This window comes from Saimiri boliviensis, chromosome 9, assembly GCF_048565385.1.
Source record: "Saimiri boliviensis isolate mSaiBol1 chromosome 9, mSaiBol1.pri, whole genome shotgun sequence".
Taxonomy (NCBI): Eukaryota; Metazoa; Chordata; class Mammalia; order Primates; family Cebidae; genus Saimiri; species Saimiri boliviensis.
Genome location: NC_133457.1, coordinates 48,387,520 through 48,409,283, shown reverse-complemented (window position 1 = coordinate 48,409,283; position 21,764 = coordinate 48,387,520). Strand labels below are relative to the sequence as shown.

Sequence of the window (21,764 nt, the reverse complement as noted above, 5' to 3'; positions counted from 1 at the left end):
TAGCTCCATCGTACAGGTAGGGAAACTGAGACCCAAAGTCACAGTACTAGTACGTGATAGGAATCCAGGCACATCAGATTCGAAAGCACTCACAGTTCTGACTCTACCTTATTGAGTTCATGCACATGGCAACACATAGCATTATGGTGTTTTTTGTTTGCTTGCTTTGTTTTTTTGAGTCTTGCTCTGTCGCCCATGCTGGAGTGCAGTGGTGCAATCTTGGCACACTGCAACCTCCGCCTCCCGAGTTGAAGCGATTCTCCTGCCTCAGCCTCTCGAATAGCCGGAACTACAGGCATGCACCACCAGGCCCAGCTAATTTTTGTATTTTTAGTACAGACAGGGTTTCACCATGTTGGCTAGGATAGTCTCGATCTCTTGACCTCGTGATCCACCAGCCTCACTCTCCCAATGTGCTGGGATTACAGGCATGAGCCACCATGCCTGGCCAGCATTATGGTTTTTAATGCTATAAAAGGCTCTTCACTTGGTAAGACTCAGACAGAATAAGTACGTGTGATATTAGCGTATCTTCCCAGTCTGGTCTGATATGGACACCAACCACAAGCCTAGTTAAACCTCTGAGAAAGGAAGACTTCAGAAAAGAATCACCCCACCGCACAGGGAATGATGGCCACTAATATTTCAGAGTCAGCTTCTTACCCACAAGCACAGTACAATTAAACATGTTCCAGTCACTGTCACATGCACTTTTTATTTATTTATTTATTTTTGAGACAGAATCTTGCTCTGTTGCCCAGGCTGGAGTGTAGTGGTGCAGTCTCGGCTCACTGCAACCTCTGCCTCCGGGGTTCAGGTGATTCTCATGCCTCCGCTTCCTGAGTAGTTGGGATTACAGGCACCCACCACCATACTCCGCTGATTTTTGTATTTTTAGTAGAGATGGGGTTTCACCATGTTGGCCAGGCTGGCCTGGAACTCCTGACCTCAGGTGATCCACCCACCTCGGCCTCCCATAAAGTGTTGGGATTACAGGCGTGAGCCACCACGCCCAGCCAACGTGCACTTTTAATAAACGTGATAAGCACTTCTGCGTGTGCTCAGCTGACATCTACAGTGAAACTAGTTTGTATCAGTTTTAAAGACTCCAGGTAAATATAATAGGAATATTGAACAGTGAGGATCAGGTTTGCACTTTTAAAATTCAGAATTCTATTTGGTAAGCAGTGACCTTCAGGTTTTGTGCAACATGGGCCTTTAAAACTTGCTATTTTGTTAGGAATGGGAATAAGGTTAGAATAGTGACCCAAAAGCTTGTTACATGTTTACTTACCTTGTCCTGCCTTGAAGTCTCTGACCAACTCCTCACCTTCAGAGGGATAATGGGAGACAGAGGTTAAGTATTATATTTATTTTAAAGTATCTGTTGTACCAAATACAATGTTAGAGACATACTGGAAAGGTGTTTTTTTTTTTTTTTTAGACCAAGTTTTGCTCTTGTCACCCAGGTTGGAGTGCAATGGTGTGATCTCCGCTCACCGCAACCTCCGCCTCCCGAGTTCAAGCGATTCTCCTGCCTGAGCCTCCCAAGTAGCTGGGATTACAGGTATATGCCACCATGCCCAGCTAATTTTGTATTTTTTAGTGGAGACGAGGTTTCTCCATGTTGGTCAGACTGGTCTCGAGCTCCCAGCCTCAGGTGATCCATCCGCCTCGGTCTCCCAAAGTGCTGAGATTACAGGCATGAGCCACCATGCCTGGCCTGGAAAGGTGATTTTTAAAATACCTCTGAACATGTTTTCTTGGGAGCTAACACCTACATATATCACAACCATCATGACCGTGCCCCCCAGTTTTTTCTCTGTAAGAGTTCACTTCTGAGATCTAGCTTAAGAAAGCCACACAAGAGAGGCATTCTGGTCCTATGAGGCGCGAAGTCATGGTCACACTTTGGTCTGACCAAAATGATTACCACCAGCATTGACCAAATTTATTTCCTACTAACTTTTGACCCTACAGAAATTTGAAATCTATTCTTAAATTATTTACCACCACCAAGCGCATTCAAAAATATTCATTACAGTCTTGAAATTACTTTTAACGTTCCTTCATCCAAAAGGCATGCCTTTATTCATTCATTCACTCACGTATTTATTCAACTTACATATATCAAGTGTTTCCCACATGCCAGGACTGTTCTAAATATGAGGGATAGGCATGGTGGCTCATGCCTGTAATCCCAGCACTTTGGGAGGACGAGATGAACAGAGGTCAGGAGTTTGAGACCAGCCTGGCCAATATGGTGAAATCTTATCTATCTTAAAAATACAAAAAATTAGCCAGGCATTATAGCACACACCGGTAGTCTCAGCTACTAAGGAGACTGAGGCAAGAAAAATCGCTTGAACCCAAGAGATGGAGGTTGCAGTGAGCAGAGATTGTGTGTGCCACTGTACTCCAGTCTGAATGACAGAGGAAGATTTTGTCTCAAAAAAAAAAGAATCATTCAAATAAATATTAAATTTCACTTATGATAAACGCTGGGAAGACACTACCTAGGGGCTCTCCAACAAGGATTTGACTTATATGTGAAAATCAGAAAGTAAATCATATGGGAAATGCAACTTCCATGATACTACAAGGACAGGAATTCACTTGGCAAAGAGGTTGGGGTGGCGTCTCAGATTGAGCTCCCTGGAAACAGACTCTGAGACAGATTTATATATGGAAGATATTGGGGGGCTGTGATATTGTGAAATATGTAATTTGGCCTTCATCCCATTTCTTGGCATACAACTCCTAAAGTCCTTGCAATCTTCAAAGAGAAAAGCATCTTTTTGTATATTAATGAGTTGACTGATGGCTGGCAGCCCCTAGGAAGCTTCAGGATGGAGACTGGTCCCCAGAAAAGCCATGGTAAGATGAGAGGGTTAGGACTTTCAGCCCATCCCCCAATGGCCAACGATTTTATCAATCAGGCCTGTGTAATGACGCCTCCATAAAAACCCAAAAGGGCAGGGTTCAGAGAGCTTCCTGATAGCCAAACACTTCCTGATAGCCAAACAAGAACACATCCACGTGCTAGGAGTGTGGCTCACCCCGACTCTGTGGAGACAGAAGTTTCTGCACTTGGGGCCCTTCCAGACTTGTCCTGTATGTCTCTTCATTTGGCTGCTTATTTGTGTCCTTTAAAATATCCCTTATACTAAACCAGAAAACGTAAGTGTTTCCCTGCGTTCTGCGAGCTGCTCTAGCAAACTAATGGAACCCACAGAGAGGTTTGTGGGTCAGAAGTTCCGGAGGCCTAGACTTGCCACTTGCATTCAAAGTCTGGGAAAAGCCTTGGGGCCTGAACCCTCACCCTGTGGGGCCCGGCACTGCCTCCAGGAGACAGCGTCCCAATGGATTTGAATTAGAGGACATCCAGCTGGCGTGTGCTGCAGCATGGATTGCTGGCTGGTCTGTGTTTTGAGAGTATTGTGGGAGAAACTGAGTTTGTTTCTTCTACTCAGGAGCACTCTCCTGAGATTCAGCCATGAGGAAGGCAGGACTAGGCAGAGAGAAGCTGACACCCCGATGCGGAGTGGGGTAGGGCGGGGACTAGGAGCTCAGCCTCCTTCAGGGAGGGAGCTCTGGAGTTGGGATGACCCTTCTGAGTTGTCTCAAATTGAGCTAGGGTCCAGGCTTGTGTATCCCTAAGGATGCCGTCTGTGACCATGAGCAGCTGCCAGAAGGGGGCAGAAGCCTGGGATACCGTCCCTGCTGCAGAGGGCAGTTCCCAGGAAGGGGTGCAGCTGTGAACCTCCAGCACACAACGGCCCCAGCCAAGCCTGGACATAATTTTGGGGGCTCACTATGAAATAAAAATATAGCACCTCTTCTTCAAATATCAGGAAAAAGCCTCCTTCCACGCTGTATTTTTCAACAGTTATGGGGTTTGGATTTGCTATTTAATGTCATATTCCCCCAGGCTGTGGGACACTCAAGGAGTGAGTAGAGACCCTCACAGGCACCCAGGGCTCCATCCCGCGAGTGGACCTGAGGAAGCAGGTGCCTGACCCCAGCCCTCCCTGCACCTGAGTCCAGGCCTCTACCAGACAGGAAGTGGCAATAGTCGCTGGTAGGGGTGGGGGTAGAGGAGGGAGGTGGGGAAGCAGACAGCCATGAACCCATCCCTGGGAGGCAAGGAGGTGGTGGGAGGGGGCCTCTGGGAGCTGAGGCTCCACGTCCTCGGTTCCATCAGCTCATTGGACTTCACTTAAAAGACACAAATGCCAAGATAAATGATTACAAACAGCATTAAACCCTAGCACAGGTATGCCTCTGAGCACAGGGCCCTGTCCAAGGGCACTGGAAACTGACCTAGCCCCAGCAGCTGGAGGGCGGGGGACAAGAACCTGAAGAAGGGATTGAGGCCAAGTACCACCGTAGCGCCCACAGGTGGGGAAGAACATTTCAGGTCATGGGAACAGTCTGGTCAAGTACCTGTTGGTTTCAGGGAAATGAAAGGAAGCCAGGAAATGAAAAGCACATCGTTAGAGGAAACGTGGTTCGAGAGGAGATGGAGAGGTGGCAGGGGCCACATGGAACCTGGCATTACAGGCCATGTTAAGGACTTTGGGTGATTGCCTCTGAGCACTGGAAATGCTTTGGCAGGATTTCATGAAGGGGACAACGTGTGTGGAATTTGGTTTTGAAAAGTTGACCCCAGGTGAAGTGAAAACAGATTAGAGGAGATTCAGGTAGTTTGTGGTCTTTTGTAATCCAGGTAAGAGGTGATGGGGTTCAGACCACAGAGGGAGTAGGGGAGACAGAATGCAGTGAATGGATTGGGGTGATATATTTCAGAACGAATAGGCCTCAGTGATGGTTTGGATTTGGGGTTAAGGGAGACGGGGCGTCAAGAATGGTTTGTTAGGTAAGGCTGTGGCACAAACACAGACTTAGGTTCTGAATACTAAACAGGGAACCAGGCAAACCAGTGCCTGCCTTCGTGAAGTTCCAGGAGAGGAAAGAGACGGACAAGGGCCTGGGCAGTGACAATACGGTGATCAGGGTTGTCTGAGCTAAGTATGTAGGAAGGGCACCCAGCCCAACGTGAGGACCTGGAGTCACAGGGTCAGGAAGGGCTTTGAAGAGGAAGGGACAACCAAGTTAAGATTTAAAAGGCTTGAAGCTAAACAGGTGAAGAAAAAGGAGCCTGGGTCAGGTGAAGGGATCAGCATAGCTCCGCGGTCCTCAACGGGGGGTGTTTTGCCAAACTTCCTGGGGATATTTGGCAACGTCTGGAGATAGTTTGGGTTGTCATGGCTGGGAAAGTGCTGCCAGCATCTAGTGGGCAGAGGCTAGGGATACTGCCAAACATCTTACAATGGACAGCACAGCCCCAACACAAAGCAGACTCAGCCCACAATGTCCACAGTGCCACAGCTGAAAACCCTGGCATCAAGTCCTAGTGGCACGAGGCCTGGGGCTCAGTCACAGAACAGAGTTGCTTTGCAGCTGGCTGGAGTGTGGAGTCATGAGGGGGAGGGGTGACAAAGGCTACAACTAGAGAGTTTAGCAGACACCAGGCCCTAGGGGCTGGACGACTTGGACAAGGGGAGTTTGAACCTATTGCCAAGGGTGCTGGGGAACCAATGACAGGTTTTCAGCAGGGAAGTGACAAAATCAACCTTGGGGCCATGCGTGGTGGCTCATGTCTGTAATCCCAGGGGGAGGCCAAGGTGTAAGGATCACTTGAGCCCAGCAGATGGAGACCAGCCTGGGCAACAAATTGAGACTCTGCCTCTATATTAAAAAAAAAAAAAAAAAAAAAAAAAGCCTTGGAATTACAATCATAGAGAAGGAGTTAGGATGAGCATAGAAAGGCTGGGAGGGCTGCAGACTCAGGGAGCTGTGGGCTTGCACATTGTCTAATGGAGTCACAGGAGTAAGGAGAGGCTGGGCCAGGGGGTCCGCAGGATGGGGCAGGAGGGGGCTGGCATGTAAGATGATACAGTTCAGGGACCTAAAGTTTGCTGCATCATCTAAGCTAATATAGCCACATGTTAGAAGCTCAGAGCATTCATTTAGATCATGCACAGCTAATGAAATATGGTCCTGCAAGTCAGGGAGATAAGAGCTTGAGTGTTTGAATCCTGGTTCTGCCACTTACTCTGGCTGCTGTTTACAGACATACAGGCTGATCCCCCCCGCATGGGAGCAGGAGGGCTGACGTCACGTGGAAAGGCTGGTTTGCTCCATGCACCAAGACATTTGGAGTGCCTTCTAATGGGCACAAACATGCGGCTTGGGCAGGCCACAGCCCCACACATGACCTTAGGCAAGTCACTGCTTCTCTGAGCCTACTTAATATGCCTGCTTCTAGCATTGATGAGAAGATTAAGAAGCAAGGTAAATAAATGCCTAGCCGGGGTCAGCCACTTGGTAAGCACTCGAGAAATGATTGTACAAGAAGCGCCAGACCTTCAGTCACAATCCCCGCTGTTGCAATTGTTTCTGCCTCACCTGGCAGGCACTGCTGTTGCTCAGGTGACCTCTGCAGCTGTGCTTTGTTCTCTTCGAGGCACAGGGAGCCAGCAGGACCCCAAGGCTGCAGCAGTGGGCAGGGAGTGAGTAGCTTGCATCTGGGGTGAGCCAAGCAGACATCCACAGTTGTCTTGCTTTCTCGCAGCTGTGTGGGGTTTCATTTGTGGTTTTCTTCTGAGCATCTTAGAGGCACGACGGAAAGTATGCCTCAGCCTGCTGCCAGAGAGCTTCACAGCACATGCAACCACGGAAGAACGTCCTCAGGAATCGGAACTACAGATCTCTGACCATGTGCCAGGCCCTGCCTTTCAGTCTGATGGAGTCTTGTGTAGCTGTCCTGCCTGAGAGAACCAGAAGCCAGGCACGGGAAAAACCGTCGCGGATGACCTACTGTGGTAGCAGGCCTGCTGTGCGCCAGGCTTTGGGACGGCACCCAATCCATTTTATCGTTTTACTCTTCATCACAGTCCTATGAGGGAAGAGCTGTTGAGACTCAGCTTGAGTAAGCAGCTGTGGGTGACCAGCCTGTAACTGGTAGAGCTGGGACCTGAACTACAGCAAACCAACGCCAGTGTGGGAGCCTTTCACCCCAGACTCTATCCCTGCAAAAATCGTTATTGTGGGGACCCCTCTTTTGGGCTTCCTCTGTGGACTCTCTGAAACTAGTGTCTTTCCAGGGGTGTCAGGCTGAGCAGGAAGCCGCCTCTGATGGGATGCGCCCTCCCCGCCCAGGAAGTAGCGGCAGAACGCGAGCCCCGCGAAGCCAGGGGCAGGAGCGGCCCCCGCGCGGTACCGGTACCGCGGCGCTCCTGATTCTGCGGCCTGGGGCAGAGCACGCGGGGCGGGCGGAGCCTCGAGCTAAGTCCCCTGGGGTCCTAGGGCCGCATTCCTCCGAGGTCTGCAAAGGCCACTGCTTAAAGGCGCAGAGAAGCAGCTGGGAACGAGAACAAAGCGGCCAGGCCCCCCTCGGAGGAAGGAAGGAGCGAGCCCCAGGAAACAGCTGATAGCGCTAAGCTCAGCTTGTTTTTTTCCTCTGCTCAACAGTTCTCCTGCCACGGCAAACAAAAGATGTACATTCTGATTCCCTCTTCTGTTTGGATTGTGCTGTCGACTGGATCTGGTTTGTGATGAGCTGGGGGAAGAGGCATCTGCGGGCGGTTTCTGGCTCGGTGTGCCAGTGTGCTGTGCCGTGCGGGGATCGCGGAGCTTCCTTTCCTGCTCCTTTCTCTCCGCCTGCGTTGCTGATCCAGCCTGGCCGGGCCACCCCAGGGGCCGACAAGGCCATTTCTTTCGAGAGTGGAATTGGAGGTTGCCAAATTTTCAGACTTAATGGGAGCTGGAGGGTTGTTCGTGTCCTTGACCTTGAGGGACCTGCGTGCACACATACTTTTTCATGGACCTGTAAAACTGTTAAGATGTGAACTGTGCCTCTCAGCTCCACCAGAAGCCCCCCTCCCTGTTCCCTGCACTGCGGAGGTCACAGTCTGGTTCCTGGTTGTCCAGAGCCACACTGGGACTCTGGCCAGGGCCAGCCTGGGCCCTGCCAGCTCGGTTGAGAGTGAGAGCTACAGGATCAATGGAAGAAGCCAGCACCCAACAGCAAGAACAATGTAGGGGGTACCTGGACAGGTCCCAATGGGCTCCCCCGTGTCTGGACACCTGTACGTGGCAGGTGGCCCTGATGGGACAATCCGCTTGAGATGACTGCACTAGAAGGACTTCCTGCCGCCCCTGGGGGGTTGGGGGAGGAGCACTGGCACTGCCAGGCCTCCTAAACCCGGTGAGGTCTGATGCTTCACGTCCTGCAATGCTGGGGATACTTAGTTTTGTCTGATCAGGTGTTGACTGTGTGGGTCTGCAAAAGGCACCACAAAACCCAAAGTAAAATAAGGCAAAACCAAAAAAAAAAAAAAAAAAGGAAGAATAACACACACACACAGACACAGACACACACACAGACACCCCTCCACTAAGAGGTCTGTTACTCCTGACACTTGGGTGATCCCTACAGCCCTGGGCATGGCAGTTCTGGTCACATGCACTGAACAAGACTGCTCTGATGCTGCTGAGACTGAGGCACAGGCCCCGTGTCACTGCAGGAGTTAAACTGAGCTGTAAGAGGTCAGCGTGGTTGGACCTGCTCCACGCAGCTTGGCGCGTTCTCTCCTCCCACCCTACTCTGAGGAGGCAGTTCACATGCAGAAGACAAATGGCATAAAGGGCAGGCAATTAATTTTTTCAGCTGGAGGCTGCGATGGAATGTGGGTGCTTAAAGTCTGGCGTGAGCCTCTAATTCCATTCTCCTCAGTGAAATACCTCCGCTCTTCAAGGAGGTGGTGCCCTTCCAAGTTCCATGGCTGACATTTTCTGTCTTTAGGACCAAGAGGTGAATATAGTACTGAAAATTATTTGGAATTAATCTCAGGCCTTCCTGCATGCTGTCATGCTCTTCCCACTACACCAGGGGGTCTACAGTGCTGTAAAGATGACAGGCCAATTCTTTACTTATTTCCTTGGGGAGGTGGTTTCTGAGCATGACCCTGGTTTCATCTCCCAGAACCCTCTGCTGTGTGGAGCAGCCCAGCCAGCCTGAAACAGGCAAAGAATGGAGAATTCACTGGGATAAGGGGAAGGGAAGCATCTTTGGCAAGAATGCTAAAGATCAAGGACTTCGCACTGGGCAGATAGAGAGATGGTAGAAGGGGACTCTACAAGGGAGAAAAGAAATCCTGAAGGGAACTTGGAGGGGTAAGAAAAAGTCACTTCACCTACTTCCGTAGAGGGAGAATAATGTAGTCCTTAAAAATGCAGTCCCGGCCAGGTGTGGTGGTAATGCCTGTAATCCCAGCACTTTGGGAGGCCAAGGCAGGCGGATCACCTGAGGTTGGGAGTTCCAGACCAGCCTAGCTGACATAGTGAAACTCCATCTCTACTAAAAATACAAAAAAAATTAGCCGAATGTGGTGGCAGATGCCGGTAGTCCCACCTACTTGGGAGACTGAGGCAGGAGAATCATTTGAACCTGGTAGGCAGAGGTTGCAGTTAGCTGAGATTACACCACTGCACTCCAGCCTGGGTGACAGAGTAAGACTCAGTCTCAAAAAAAAAGTGCAGCCTTTGTGTGATTCCTAGGTTGGTAATCTTAGGCAAGATTTAACCTCTCTGTGGTTCAGTTTCCTAATCTGCAAAATGGTCGCTATCTCATAGGGTTATTATGGAGTTTAAATGAGGAATTCACATAAAGCACTACAGAAAATATTTAGCATGGAATAAGCACTCAATAATGTTTTCCATGATTATTTCCAATTTTTCTCTCAGCATGTGTTTCACAATCCTTTGTTCATGGCAAGGTATGTTGTCTACTTTCACCCTACACCTTCTACTGAGCAACTTATCCAGTATCCTCATTAGTAACTTTAATCCGTAATGTCATTCACCTTTGAAATGTGCTCATTGGACGGGTGCCACACAGCACAAGCTCACAATAAATGTGGCTGAGTAGAACTTACTGACTGCCATGGCCTCAGCTTCGTTTGGATGTTGTTTGTAGTCTTTCTTTATGCCTCTGCCACCCCAGCAGAGCCATAAAAAACCAGATAAAAGAACATGAGGCCCAGAGGAGGGATATGGGGAGTGAAATACTATATTCAGGGGGACCCCCAGCTCCTTCCCCATCTCGGTTCCCCAAATGAGGGCAGGCAGGCTGATACTTCTTAGGTGGGGTATGGAGATAACCCACCTGATTCCTCTCATCAGTTGATAAGCTGGACCCCACATAGCTTATAATCAGCTTTTTGGTGCTTCACTCTTAAATATAAATGAATAGACAAAGATCAATTGTCATTTATTTAAAAAAAAAAAAAAAAACTTTTCAAAATGAAAGACAGAACCAAAACAATCCAAGGAAAAGAACTTGTAGAAAATAGGAATGGTGCAAGGAATAGAAGCGATCATTTCTTAAAATTTTTTTTTTTACAGAGTCTCACTCTGTAGCTGAGGCTGGAGTGCAGTGGCGCTATCTCAGCTCACTGTAACCTCTGCCTCCGTCATCCCAGTTCAAGCAATTCTCCTGCCTCAGCCTCCTGAATAGCTGGGATTATAGGAACATGCCACCATGCCCAGCTAAGTTTTGCATTTTTAGTAGAGACGGGGTTTTGCCATGTTGGCCAGGCTGGTGTTGAACTCTTGACCTCATGATCTGCCCACCGTTGACCTCCCAAAGTACTGGGATTACAGGCATGAGCCACTATGCCCAGCCAAAATTTATAGTTAATATCTTTTGAGATCAAAGAGAAAATAAGGCCTCCATGAAACAAGAACAAATGCTATAAAACAAGGAACATTCAGAGAACAATAAGGACATTTGGAAATTAAAAAATATGTAAATGCATTTGCAGAATAACATGGACAAACTTTAAAGATATGTTAAACACAGTAAGTCAGACATGAAAGAATACCTACTACACAATTCCATTTATACAAAATTCAAGGACAGACAAAAGTAATCTATAATAACAGAAAACAGAAAGTGGTTGCCTGAGAAGTGGGAAGGGGGCACAAGGGAACTTTCTGGGAAGACAGAAATGTTTTGTTTTGTTTTGTTTTGTTTTGTTTTGTTTTGTTTTGTTTTGTTTTGTTTTGTTTTGTTTTGAGACAGAGTCTCAATACAAAGAAACGAGATAGTGATGCTATCTCGGCTCACTGCAACCTCCGCCTCCCAGGTTCAAGCCTCAGCCTCCCAAGTAGCTTGGATTACAGGCGCCTGCCACCACACCTGGCTAAGTTTTGTGTTTTTAGTAGAGACAGGGTTTCACCATGTGGGCCAGGATGGTCTAGATCTCTTGATCTCGTGACCTGCCCACCTCGGCCTCCCAAAGTGCTGGGATTATAGGCGTGAACCCCCTCCCCCCCCCGCCAGACAGAAATGTTTTATACCTTGTTGGGTGGTATTTACAAAGGTGTATTTAATTATTAAAATTCATTGAGCTGAATATCTAAGAACTATACACACTATTGCATGTTAATTATATATCAATAAAATCATATCGGCAAAAATTAAAAGTTCAGTAGAAGAATTAAGCCTCTGTGTCTAGCCGTCAATTGACAAGAAATGCAAAGAACAGAGGGAGGTGTTAAATGACACCACAAAAATGCAGTCAGCAAAATCTGACTGTGGGAAACTACAGTTTGGCCCCTTTTTTTCAACAAAAACTTGCTAGGTGGGGGAAAAAGACAGAAGAGGAACCTATAAAAGAGATTTAAGAGACAATCATTGTGTGAACCACATTCGATCCAAATTTAAACAAAAGTTGAATGATTGTTTAAACGATTGTATGATTTAAGTTTAAATTTTAGTTTTAAAAGTTAATAGGACAGTTGGAGTACAAATATTTCCAGATATTTGCTAGTATTAAATAATTTTTCTTATTTTTTCAATGAGATCATGTTATTGTAATGCTTTGTTTTAGTGTGTTATCTCTTGGAGATTCATAGTGAAATACAAATGATGTGTGACTAGAATAGTCAGGGGAAGGGGCAAGCGACACAGGTAAAAAAATACTGGCCATGTATGTTTACTGCGTAATTGTTGAAGCCAGGTGAAGAGTACATTGGGTTTACTGTTTTAATCTCTATTTTGTATTTATTTGAAATTTTCTGTAATAAAATGGAAAATTTTATTATGGAAAATTCTTTTAAAATTCTTCTATTTAAAAAAAAAAAAAAAACCAGAAGAATTGGAGAAAAAAATAGAGGACATCTACCCCCATAGCTCTCAAAAGGAAATAAGAGACAGAGGTGGACATTAGGAGCAAAAGGTAAGAAACAGAAAGGATAAGTTCAGGAGTTCTGAAAAAAAAGAAAAGAGACAAAATGGAAGGGAGAAAATGATCAAAGAATGACTAGGAGAGGCCGGATGTGGTGGCTTCTGCCTGTGATCCCAGCACTTTGAGAAGCCAAGGCAGGAGGATCCCAGGACCAGCCTGAGAAACAGAGAGAGAGACCCCATCTGTACCAAAAAATAAAAAATTAGCCAGGCATGTTGGCATGCCCCTGTGGTTCCTGCTACTCAGGAGGCTGAAGTGGAGGATTGCTTGAGCCTAGGAGGTACAAAGCCCTGGAAAAAAGAGAAGTGAGTTTACTTGGAAATACATAAAAGATGTAAGATTGACTAAATGGATGGATAGAAAGGATGGATAGATTGACAGACATTTGATAAAGCAAATCTAGTAAAATGTTAATGATATACAGGAAATATTATTTGGCCATAGAAAGGAATGAAGTAGTGGCTGGGTGCAGTGGCTCACGCCTGTAATCCTGATACTTTGGGATGCCGAGACTGGTGGATCATGAAGTTAGGAGTTCAAGACCAGCATGGCCAACATGGTGAAACCCCGTCTCTACTAAAAATACAAAAAATAGCCGGGCGTGGTGGCAGGAGCCTGTAATCCTAGCTATTTGCGAGACTGAGAAAGAAGAATCGCTTGAACCTTGGAGGTAGGTGGAGGTTGCAGTGAGCCAAGATTATACCATTGCACTCCAGCCTGGGCGACAGAGCAAGACTCCCGCTTGGGGTAGGGTGGGGGGAAGAAAGGAATGAAGTACTGGTACATGCTACAACATGGGTGAACCTTGAAAACATGCTAAATGGAAGAAGCTAGTCACAAATGACCATGTTTTGGATGATTCCATTTATATGAGGTGTCTAACATAGGCAATTCCATAGAGACGGAAAATAGATGAATGGTTGCTTAGGGGTGGAAGAGCAGAGGAATGAAATTGACTGCTAAAGGATATGGGATTTCTTTTGGGGGTGAAGAAAATGTTTTGAAATTGATTGTGATAGTGTTTTCACAGCTCTGTAAATATACTAAAATCCAGTATGGTTTTTTTTCTTTTTGAGATGGAGTCTTGTCTGTTGCCCAGGCTGGAGTGCAGGGGCACAATCTTGGCTCACTGCAGCCTCCACCTTCTGGGATCAAGTGATTCTTCTGCCTCGCCTCCTGAATAGCGGGACTACAGGCACACACTACCATGCCCGGCTATTTTTTGCGTGTGTTTTTGGTAGAGACAGGGTTTTGCCATGTTGGCCAGCCTGGTCTCAAACTCCTGACCTCAGGTGATCCACCCGCCTTGGCCTCCCAAAGTGCTGGGATCATAGGCGCGAGCCACCGTGCCCAGCTAGGACACTTTAAATGAATGGATTTCATGGTATTTAAATTATATCTCAAAAAATCTGGTAAAAATGTCAATGACAAACTCTAGGTAATGCGTATTTCGAAGGTGCTCTTGTGAAATTCTTTCAACTTTGCTGTATGCTTGAAAATTTTTATAATAGAATGTAGAAGGGGAAAGGAGAGTGAGGGAAGGGGGATGTGATGTCCAGCTGAGTGCTGGTTTATCAGGCACAAGGGACTTTTCTGGGAGAGGCACAAGGAGGAAGCACAGGAGAGGGCGAGGGGGATGCAGCTGCCCCATCCCTCCCATCTCTGGTTTCCATTGGTCAAGGATTATCCGAAGCGCTACATTGCCAACATGTCTTCCAGCCGATTAGCAGCTGCCCAGGAAATAAGGCTCCATATCCCACAGGATGGTGTTTCAACCAATTGTGAAAGTGGAGGGCAGCCTAGCCTAGATGTGCTGCCAACAGAGAGCTGTGCAAGAGGGAGAGGAAAGGAGGTGGTAGAGGGAATGTAGGAAGGTGCGTGAGGTTTGTAGTCCAGTACACCAACATGATGAAATTTCTCAATGACATACTTTGGTGTGGGACTGTTTTCATCCATGGTGCTGGCTATCATGGCTATGAGGTGGCCCCTCAATCCAGCAATCAATGACTGTCTGTACTGGGAAATTTTCTCATAGTATTTGTACGTGTGTGTGTGTGTGTGTGTGTGTGTGTGTGTGTGTCAGAGAGAGAGAGAGTTTTAGTATGTCACCCAGGCTGGACGTGCAGTGGCTCAATCATGGCTCACACTCACACACATTATGCATACTCACCACACTCATACACATTCATACACCCACACACATAAACACACACACACACCATCTCACATACACATATACACACAGACACACTCACACACTCACATACACAATCACATACACTCACATGCACACACTGACCCCTTGGGCCTCCCTGCATGTGCTCCACACTCTATTGAATCAACCTTCTGACCTGTCTGTCTCTGCCAGTCTTCCAAATCCTCAAGGGCAAGGGCCAGGCCTCATAGGTCTCGGTATCCTGGAAATTCATTGCAGGGCATGACTTAACAAATGTTTTCTGCGTAATGAATGGAAAAGATATAGTCACCATCTATGCTGTTATTTATTTAACAACATGGCATGCTCCAGGTGAGGCCCTGTGCTAAGTGCCTGGATTTGGGGACAAAGATGAGTAAGACTGTATCCTGGGCCTCACAGGCGCCTACAGGACCTTTTTGTCTGGACAAATGCAAAACTGGACAAGACGTCAGGGCAACAGATGGAAACCGGGACTGTCCCCAGCAAACCGGAACATATGGTCACCCAAATTATACACCAGCTTCTCTGAAAACAGCAGTCCCATGCTGACTCATGCACAGCCCGTTAGACCCTAGTCACTTCCAGAACTTTCTTGTAGAAGCCGATCATTCTTCATTAGTACTTGGATCATTTATGTGTCTTCGTCGTTGTGATCCATGTAGAAATTATCTATGAAATTTCACATTTCTAAAGGATTACATTAAAAAAGACTTAACCAACTAGAAATAAAACACCTAATGCACAGCTCAACACTTTCTAATGTTTTCTTCCTAGAGACAGGGTCTCACTAAGTTACCCAGGCTGGAGTGCAGCGGCTAGTCTATCGCACTACAGCCTCAAACTCCTTGACCGAAGGGATCCTCCCACTTCAGCCTTCTGAGTAGCTGGGACTACAGGTACATACCACCGCACCCAACTTCTCCAACCTTTCCTGAAGTACTGAAATGCATGGTTGTAATCAGTGGGTGACAGTCATTCCTTGGTATTAACAATAGACTCTGGTTTATTGTCTTATTGATGGGCCTTGGGGTATTTCCAGTGTGTGACCATTCTGAATTAATGAAATTATGAATATCTCAATATAGATTCCTTTTTCTTTCTTCTGAGTTTTCTTTGAGGTACCTAATCCAAAGTTAAATAATCTGGTTGAAAAACAGGAACACTCTGTGACCTTTTGTTTTCCACTGCTCTCTGTCATATTGCTCTCCAAAAAGTCGGAGTCAGGCAGGCACGGTGCTCACACCTATAATCGCAGCACTTTGGGAGGCCGAGGCAGGAGGATCACTTGAGGTCAGGAGTTTGAAACCAGCCTGGCCAACATAGTGAAACCCCATCTCCACTAAAAATACAAAACTTAGCCAGGCATGGTGGCTGCTGCCTGTAATCCCAGCTACTTGGGAGGCTGAGGCAGGAGAACAGCTTGAACCTGGGAGGTAGAGGTTGCAGTGAGCTGAGATCGGGACACTGAACTCCAGCCTGCGTGACAGAGTGAGACTCTGCCTCAAAAAATAATAATTCTCAAGTAAATGTATACCTTACAATTGCAAGGTGTGTTGTAGATTTCATTAAATAATGTGTTGAGTAAATAAATGTGTTAAAATCACATGCAGCCGCAAAAAGACAGATATTGCATGATTCCACTTATATGAGGTACCTAGAGTAGTCAAATTCATAGAGACACAAAGTAAAATGTCAGTTGCCTGGGTTTGAGGGGAGGAGAAATGGGAAGTTGTTTAATGAGCATAAATCATCAGTTTTACAAGATGAGTAGTTCTGGAGATTGGTTGCACAGCAGTGAGAATGTAGTTAGTACTACTGAACTTATACTGCAAACTGATTTAGATAGTGAATTTTATGTGTATTTTATCACACATGCAAGTATATACAAACATGTGTATTATATATAAATACACATGTGTATATATAAAGTGAATATGTATATATTTAATCTAATGAGCATTTGGCATATATTGTCAGTAGAAGTGTGCCTATCATACCTAGTCATGCATGTAAAATGAAATTTCATGTGTGTGTGGAATTTCCTCAATTAAAATGGCAGTGTTAACTATTCAGTGCAGAGACAGGCAGAGCTATGTGAGGTTAATGTTATTCCACAGCACATAGAGTAAGGAACATCACAGACTAGATAACATGAACATTCGATATTAGTAATAAAGGGCTCAACCTTAAAAAACCATATGCATCTCATTTTCTATTTTCTGTGAATTTTTTAAAAAGGCGGAGCTTAGGGGATCTTACAGACATCCGCTTGAACTTTTCATCTTAAAGATGAGGTGAAGAGCCTAAGAGAGGTAACTGATTTTCCCACGTCAAGAGCACCTAGGTCTTCCCTTTTCATGACGCCCTTAGCTACCTACTCTACCTCATTGACCAAAGTGGGTAACATGGCCTCCCCTGGCTGCACTCAAAGCTGCTGGGAAAGCAGCGAAAAGAACAGGTTAGACATGTTGCCGCCCCAAACAAATTAGGGTTCCCTGAACAAGGGAAGAAAAGCAGAATGTGTATTAGGTAGGCAATCAGCAGTGTCTGCTACACTCACCCTAGTGTCTTTGTTCTGTGTTGTCTTGTGTTTTGTTTGGGATGTTACAGGCTGGAACCAATGGTTACATGGCTCCTGAGATCCTAATGGAAAAGGTAAATTATTCCTATCCTGTGGACTGGTTTGCCATGGGATGCAGCATTTATGAAATGGTTGCTGGACGAACACCATTCAAAGATTACAAGGAAAAGGTCAGTAAAGAGGAGGTAAAGCAAAGAACTCTGCAAGACGAGGTCAAATTCCAACACGATAACTTCACAGAGGAGGCAAAAGATATTTGCAGACTCTTCTTGGCTAAGAAACCAGAGCAACGTTTAGGATGCAGGTAAATTCGCTTGCAACAAAGAGGATTGCTGGCACCAGTATTGTTCAAAGGGATTGGGAGAATACTTTCAATGTGTGGCAGAGTCTTGGAATTAAGTATTATGATTTTCCTGTTTTTATTTGCATATTATATGGTTAAATATTTCTAATACTTTCAAACACTATGAGTACTTTTTATGGAACAATCTCCAAGATGTATTTTAAAGTGGAAAAGTGAGGTGCAAAACAGCTTTCATTAAAAAAAGAAAACAGAACTATATATAATTCAAACGGTTGCATAGAATATTTCAAGGAATTTACAAGATTGGTTATGTCAGATGAAGGGAAAGTAGGGGCCGGGGGCAGGGATGCAAATAAGGATTTTCATTCTATCATCCTATTTTCTTTTGCATCTTGAACCATGTTAAGAAAATAAATATATTAAAATCACATGCAGCCATAAAATAAAACAAATACTGCATGATTCCACTTATATGAGGTACCTAGAGTAGTCAAATTCATAGAGACAGAAAGTAGAAGGTCAGGTGCGGTGGCTCATGCCTGTAATCCCAGCACTTTGGGAGGCCAAGGCAGGTGGATCACAAGGTCAGGAGTTCAAGACCAGCCTGGCCAAGATGGTGAAACCTCATCTCTACTAAAACTACAAAAATTAGCCAGGCACGGTGGCAGGTGCCTATAATCCCAGCTACTCTGGAGGCTGAGGCAGGAGAATTGCTTGAACCCAAGGGACGGAGATTGCACCACTGCATTCCAGCCAGGGCAACAGAGTGAGACTCTGTCTAAAAAAAAAAGAAAAGAAAAGAAAGTAGAATGGCAGTTGCCTGGGGTTGAGAGGAGGAGAAATGGGAGGTTGTTTAATGAGTATGAATTATCAGTTTTACAAGATGAAGTGTTCTGGAGATTGGTTGTACAACAGTGTGAATGTACTTAACACTGTTAAGTACGTTGTCTATTCAAAAATAATTAAAATAGTCTGGGCACAGTGATTCACACCTCTGAGGCAGGTGGAGTGGCTCACACCAGCACTTTGGGAGGCTGAGGTAGGCAGATCACCTGAGGTTAGGAGTTCAAGACCAGCCTGGCCAACATATGGTGAAACCCCATGTCTACTAAAAAAACAAAAACTAGCCAGGCGTGATGGTGAGCACCTGTAATCCCAGATAATTGGGAAGCTGAGGCAGGAGAATCGCTCAAACCCAGGAGGCAGAGGTTGCAGTGAGCCGAGATCACACTACTGCACTCCAGCCTGGACAACAGAGCAAGCCTCTGTCTCAAAATAATAATAGTAATAGTAATAATTATTGAAATAAAAACATAAAACTATCAGTATTAATGGTCATAGCTCTGGAAAATTCCTTTCAAGTGCCTCCCATAGGATATCCTCAGTCCTTCAAAAAATATTTAAGTGAGCACATATGGTGTTACAACTGTTAAGTACAGTTAAAATTGAAGCTAAGTTTTATGGTTTATGATAGAATAAGATCAAGCTATTTTAGAAGGCCAGGCACAGTGGCTGATGCCTGTAATCCTAACACTCTGGGAGGCCAAGGTGGGAGGATCACTTGAGCCCAGAAGTTCAAGATCAGCCTGAATAACATAGAGAGACCCTGCCTCTATGGAAAATAAAAACATTAGCCAGGTGTAGTAGTGGATGCCTGTAGTCCCAGCTACTCGGGAGGCTGAGGTAGGAGGATCATGCCTGTAATCCCAGCCCAAGGCTGCAGTGAGCTACGATCATGCCACTGTACTCCAGCATGGGTGACAGAGCAAGACCCTATCTCTAGAAAAAAGATACTGTAGAAGAAAAAAGAAGTAAAAGCTGGCCTGTGAAAAGACCCTTGGCAGTGAGTGAGTGTGCTGTGTAGCGAGATCAAGAGCTTTAGATTCACAGCCATGGATTCATGTCCCAGCTCTGCTATATACTGGTCATTTTACCTCAAGCAATTGAATTACTTTCCTTGAGTCTCAATATCCTCATATATGAAATGGGGGGTTTATGGGTGTGATGGTTAATTTTATGTGTCAACTTGGTTAGGCCCCGGTACCCAGATATTTGGTTAAATATTATTGAGATATTTCTCGGCAGATTTTTTAGATGAGATTAATATTTAAATCAGTAGACTTGGAGTAAAGTAGATTACTGTCTATAATGTGGATAGGCCTGATCCAATCAGTTGAAAGCCTTAATAAGAAAAGACTGACCTCCCCAGAGGAAACGGGAATTCTGCCGGTAGACCACCTTCGGGTTCAAATTGCAATCCTTCCCTTGGTTTGCAGCCTGCTAAATGACCCTGCAGACTTTGGATTTACAAAGCCCTAAATTAAATCTCTCTCTCTCTCTCATTTTCTCTTTTTGTTCCTTCGCTCCCCCTTCCTTCTTCCCTCCCTCTCTCTCTCTCCCTCTCTTGTTCTTTCTCCCTCTCAGAGAGAGATATATATGTGTACACTCACACATTGTCAGGGAGGAAACACATTCTCTACCTTCCTACATTCAGTTACTGGAGACCTACAAATTATTATTATTATTATTTTTAAACAGAGTCTCGCTCTGCTGCCCAGGCTGTAGTGCAATGGCGCAATCTTGGCTCACTGCAACCTCCACCTCCTGAGTTCAAGGGATTCTTCTGCCTTGGCCTCCCAAGTAGCTGGGATTACAGGTGCCCGCCACCATGCCCAACTGATTTTTGTATTTTTAGTTGAGACGGGGTTTCACCATGTGGCCCAGGCTGGTCTTAAACTCCTGACCTCAGGTGATCTACCCACCTCGGCCTCCAAGAGTGATGGGATTTACAGGGGTTAGCCACTGTGACCAGCTGGAGACCTACAAATTAAACTGACAAAAGATAGATTAGCAGAGAAAAAGACAGGTTTTTAAATTCACTTATGTAAGTGGGGGTTCAAAAGAAATGTGACTATGAGACAGAATTTGGGAAAAATATATCATCTTAATAGAGGAAGGGGAGGAGGAGAAAGGCTCTTAGGGAAAACAAATGATTTCTTGGGGAGAGTGGGAAGAGAAAGGATGCTTAGCGAAAACAAATAACTTTGAGGGAAGATAAATGGATTCTTAGAGAATAGATGGGAGGGATAATGGTTGTGTGACGATGTCTGTTGAGCTGTGGTGCTTTCTCTGTCTCCAGTGATGAGTCCATCTTCCCTGTTTTTGAACCTTCCAGGGAGGAGATTGATAACAGTTGAGTTCTTTTGGAGCTCTGCTTCGAGGTAGATGGGGGAAATTCAGAACATACATCTGTTGATTTTCAAATCCCTTCGGCTCAAAATAGTTGTTATGTCACAGTGGCGCATTTCAGACCCTTCAACATCCTGTGGGTTCTGTTTCTCCACACAACCCTAACTAATACAGTGGGGATATTTTGAGGTTTAGATACAATGTGTATAAAAGGAGATATAACGTGTGTTAGGAGTCAGTCAATAAATGATAGCAATATTGTTAATTTTTCTAACGGATTTATCAGATACTGTGTTGACTACACTATGAACTTGACTGCCTTAAATTACTTGGATTAGCTTGAATATCTTAAATTATTTAAGATATTATTGTCAACATCTAAAAAATATATATGAATATAAATCTAGAGCTAGACAGTGGTATGATTGATTTTGAACATACCACCAGAACATAGGCAGCCAAATTACTCTCAGTTTTTTAAGTAGTTGCTAATGGAGGCTTTATTTATTTATGTATGTATTTAAAGAGATGGGGTCTTGCTATGTTGCCAAGCCTCAAGGGATCCTCCCACCTAAGTCTCCTGAGTAACTGGGCCGACGGGCATGGGCCACCACACCCAGCACATTGAAGGCATTAGAAGAAGGCTGCCTTAGCTCACAATGTTCCAGTATGGAGGCATGCTTTTACTGTTTGACTCAATTTTTTAAAAAGAGCCAAATGTCATTTGTAATAACTTTCAATGCATGACAGATAACCAAATTAATTATTTGATTAGAGCTCTACATTACCCAGAAGTAAAATATTGAACTGATTTTCCTGTGTACATTCTAACATTGTGTTAGTCAGGTCAAAACAAACTATGTTATGATAACAAGCAAATCCCAAAGTCTCAGCAGCTTAGCATTTAAAAAACTATTTCTCATTCATGCAAAGTCCATTATGAGGCTAGTGGCTCTCCAGGGCCTCTCTCTTCCAAGCAGTAACTCAGGGATCCAGGCTGCTTCATTGATGGCTACATTGGAGCTTGGGGCTGTCAGTTGCTGTGGCAGGAAAAAAAGCCTGGAGAACTTATGGAGCATTTTACTGCCTCAGCCAGGAAGAAGTGACACACTTTACATATCCCTTCACATACACTTTTTTTTTTTTTTTTTTTTTTTTGAGATGGAATTTCGCTTT

At 45.3% G+C, this 21,764-nt stretch overlaps 1 protein-coding gene across 1 annotated transcript in view; it reads left to right on the top strand.

Moving 5' to 3' along the window:
• Positions 1–21,764, top strand: part of GRK7 (G protein-coupled receptor kinase 7) — a 68,113-nt gene that overhangs the window by 29,479 nt on the left and 16,870 nt on the right. Inside the window, exon 3 of the mRNA XM_003942581.3 lies at positions 17,125–17,399. Within this exon, the coding sequence (XP_003942630.2) occupies positions 17,125–17,399 (275 nt within the window). The remainder of the gene's footprint in view (positions 1–17,124; positions 17,400–21,764) is intronic.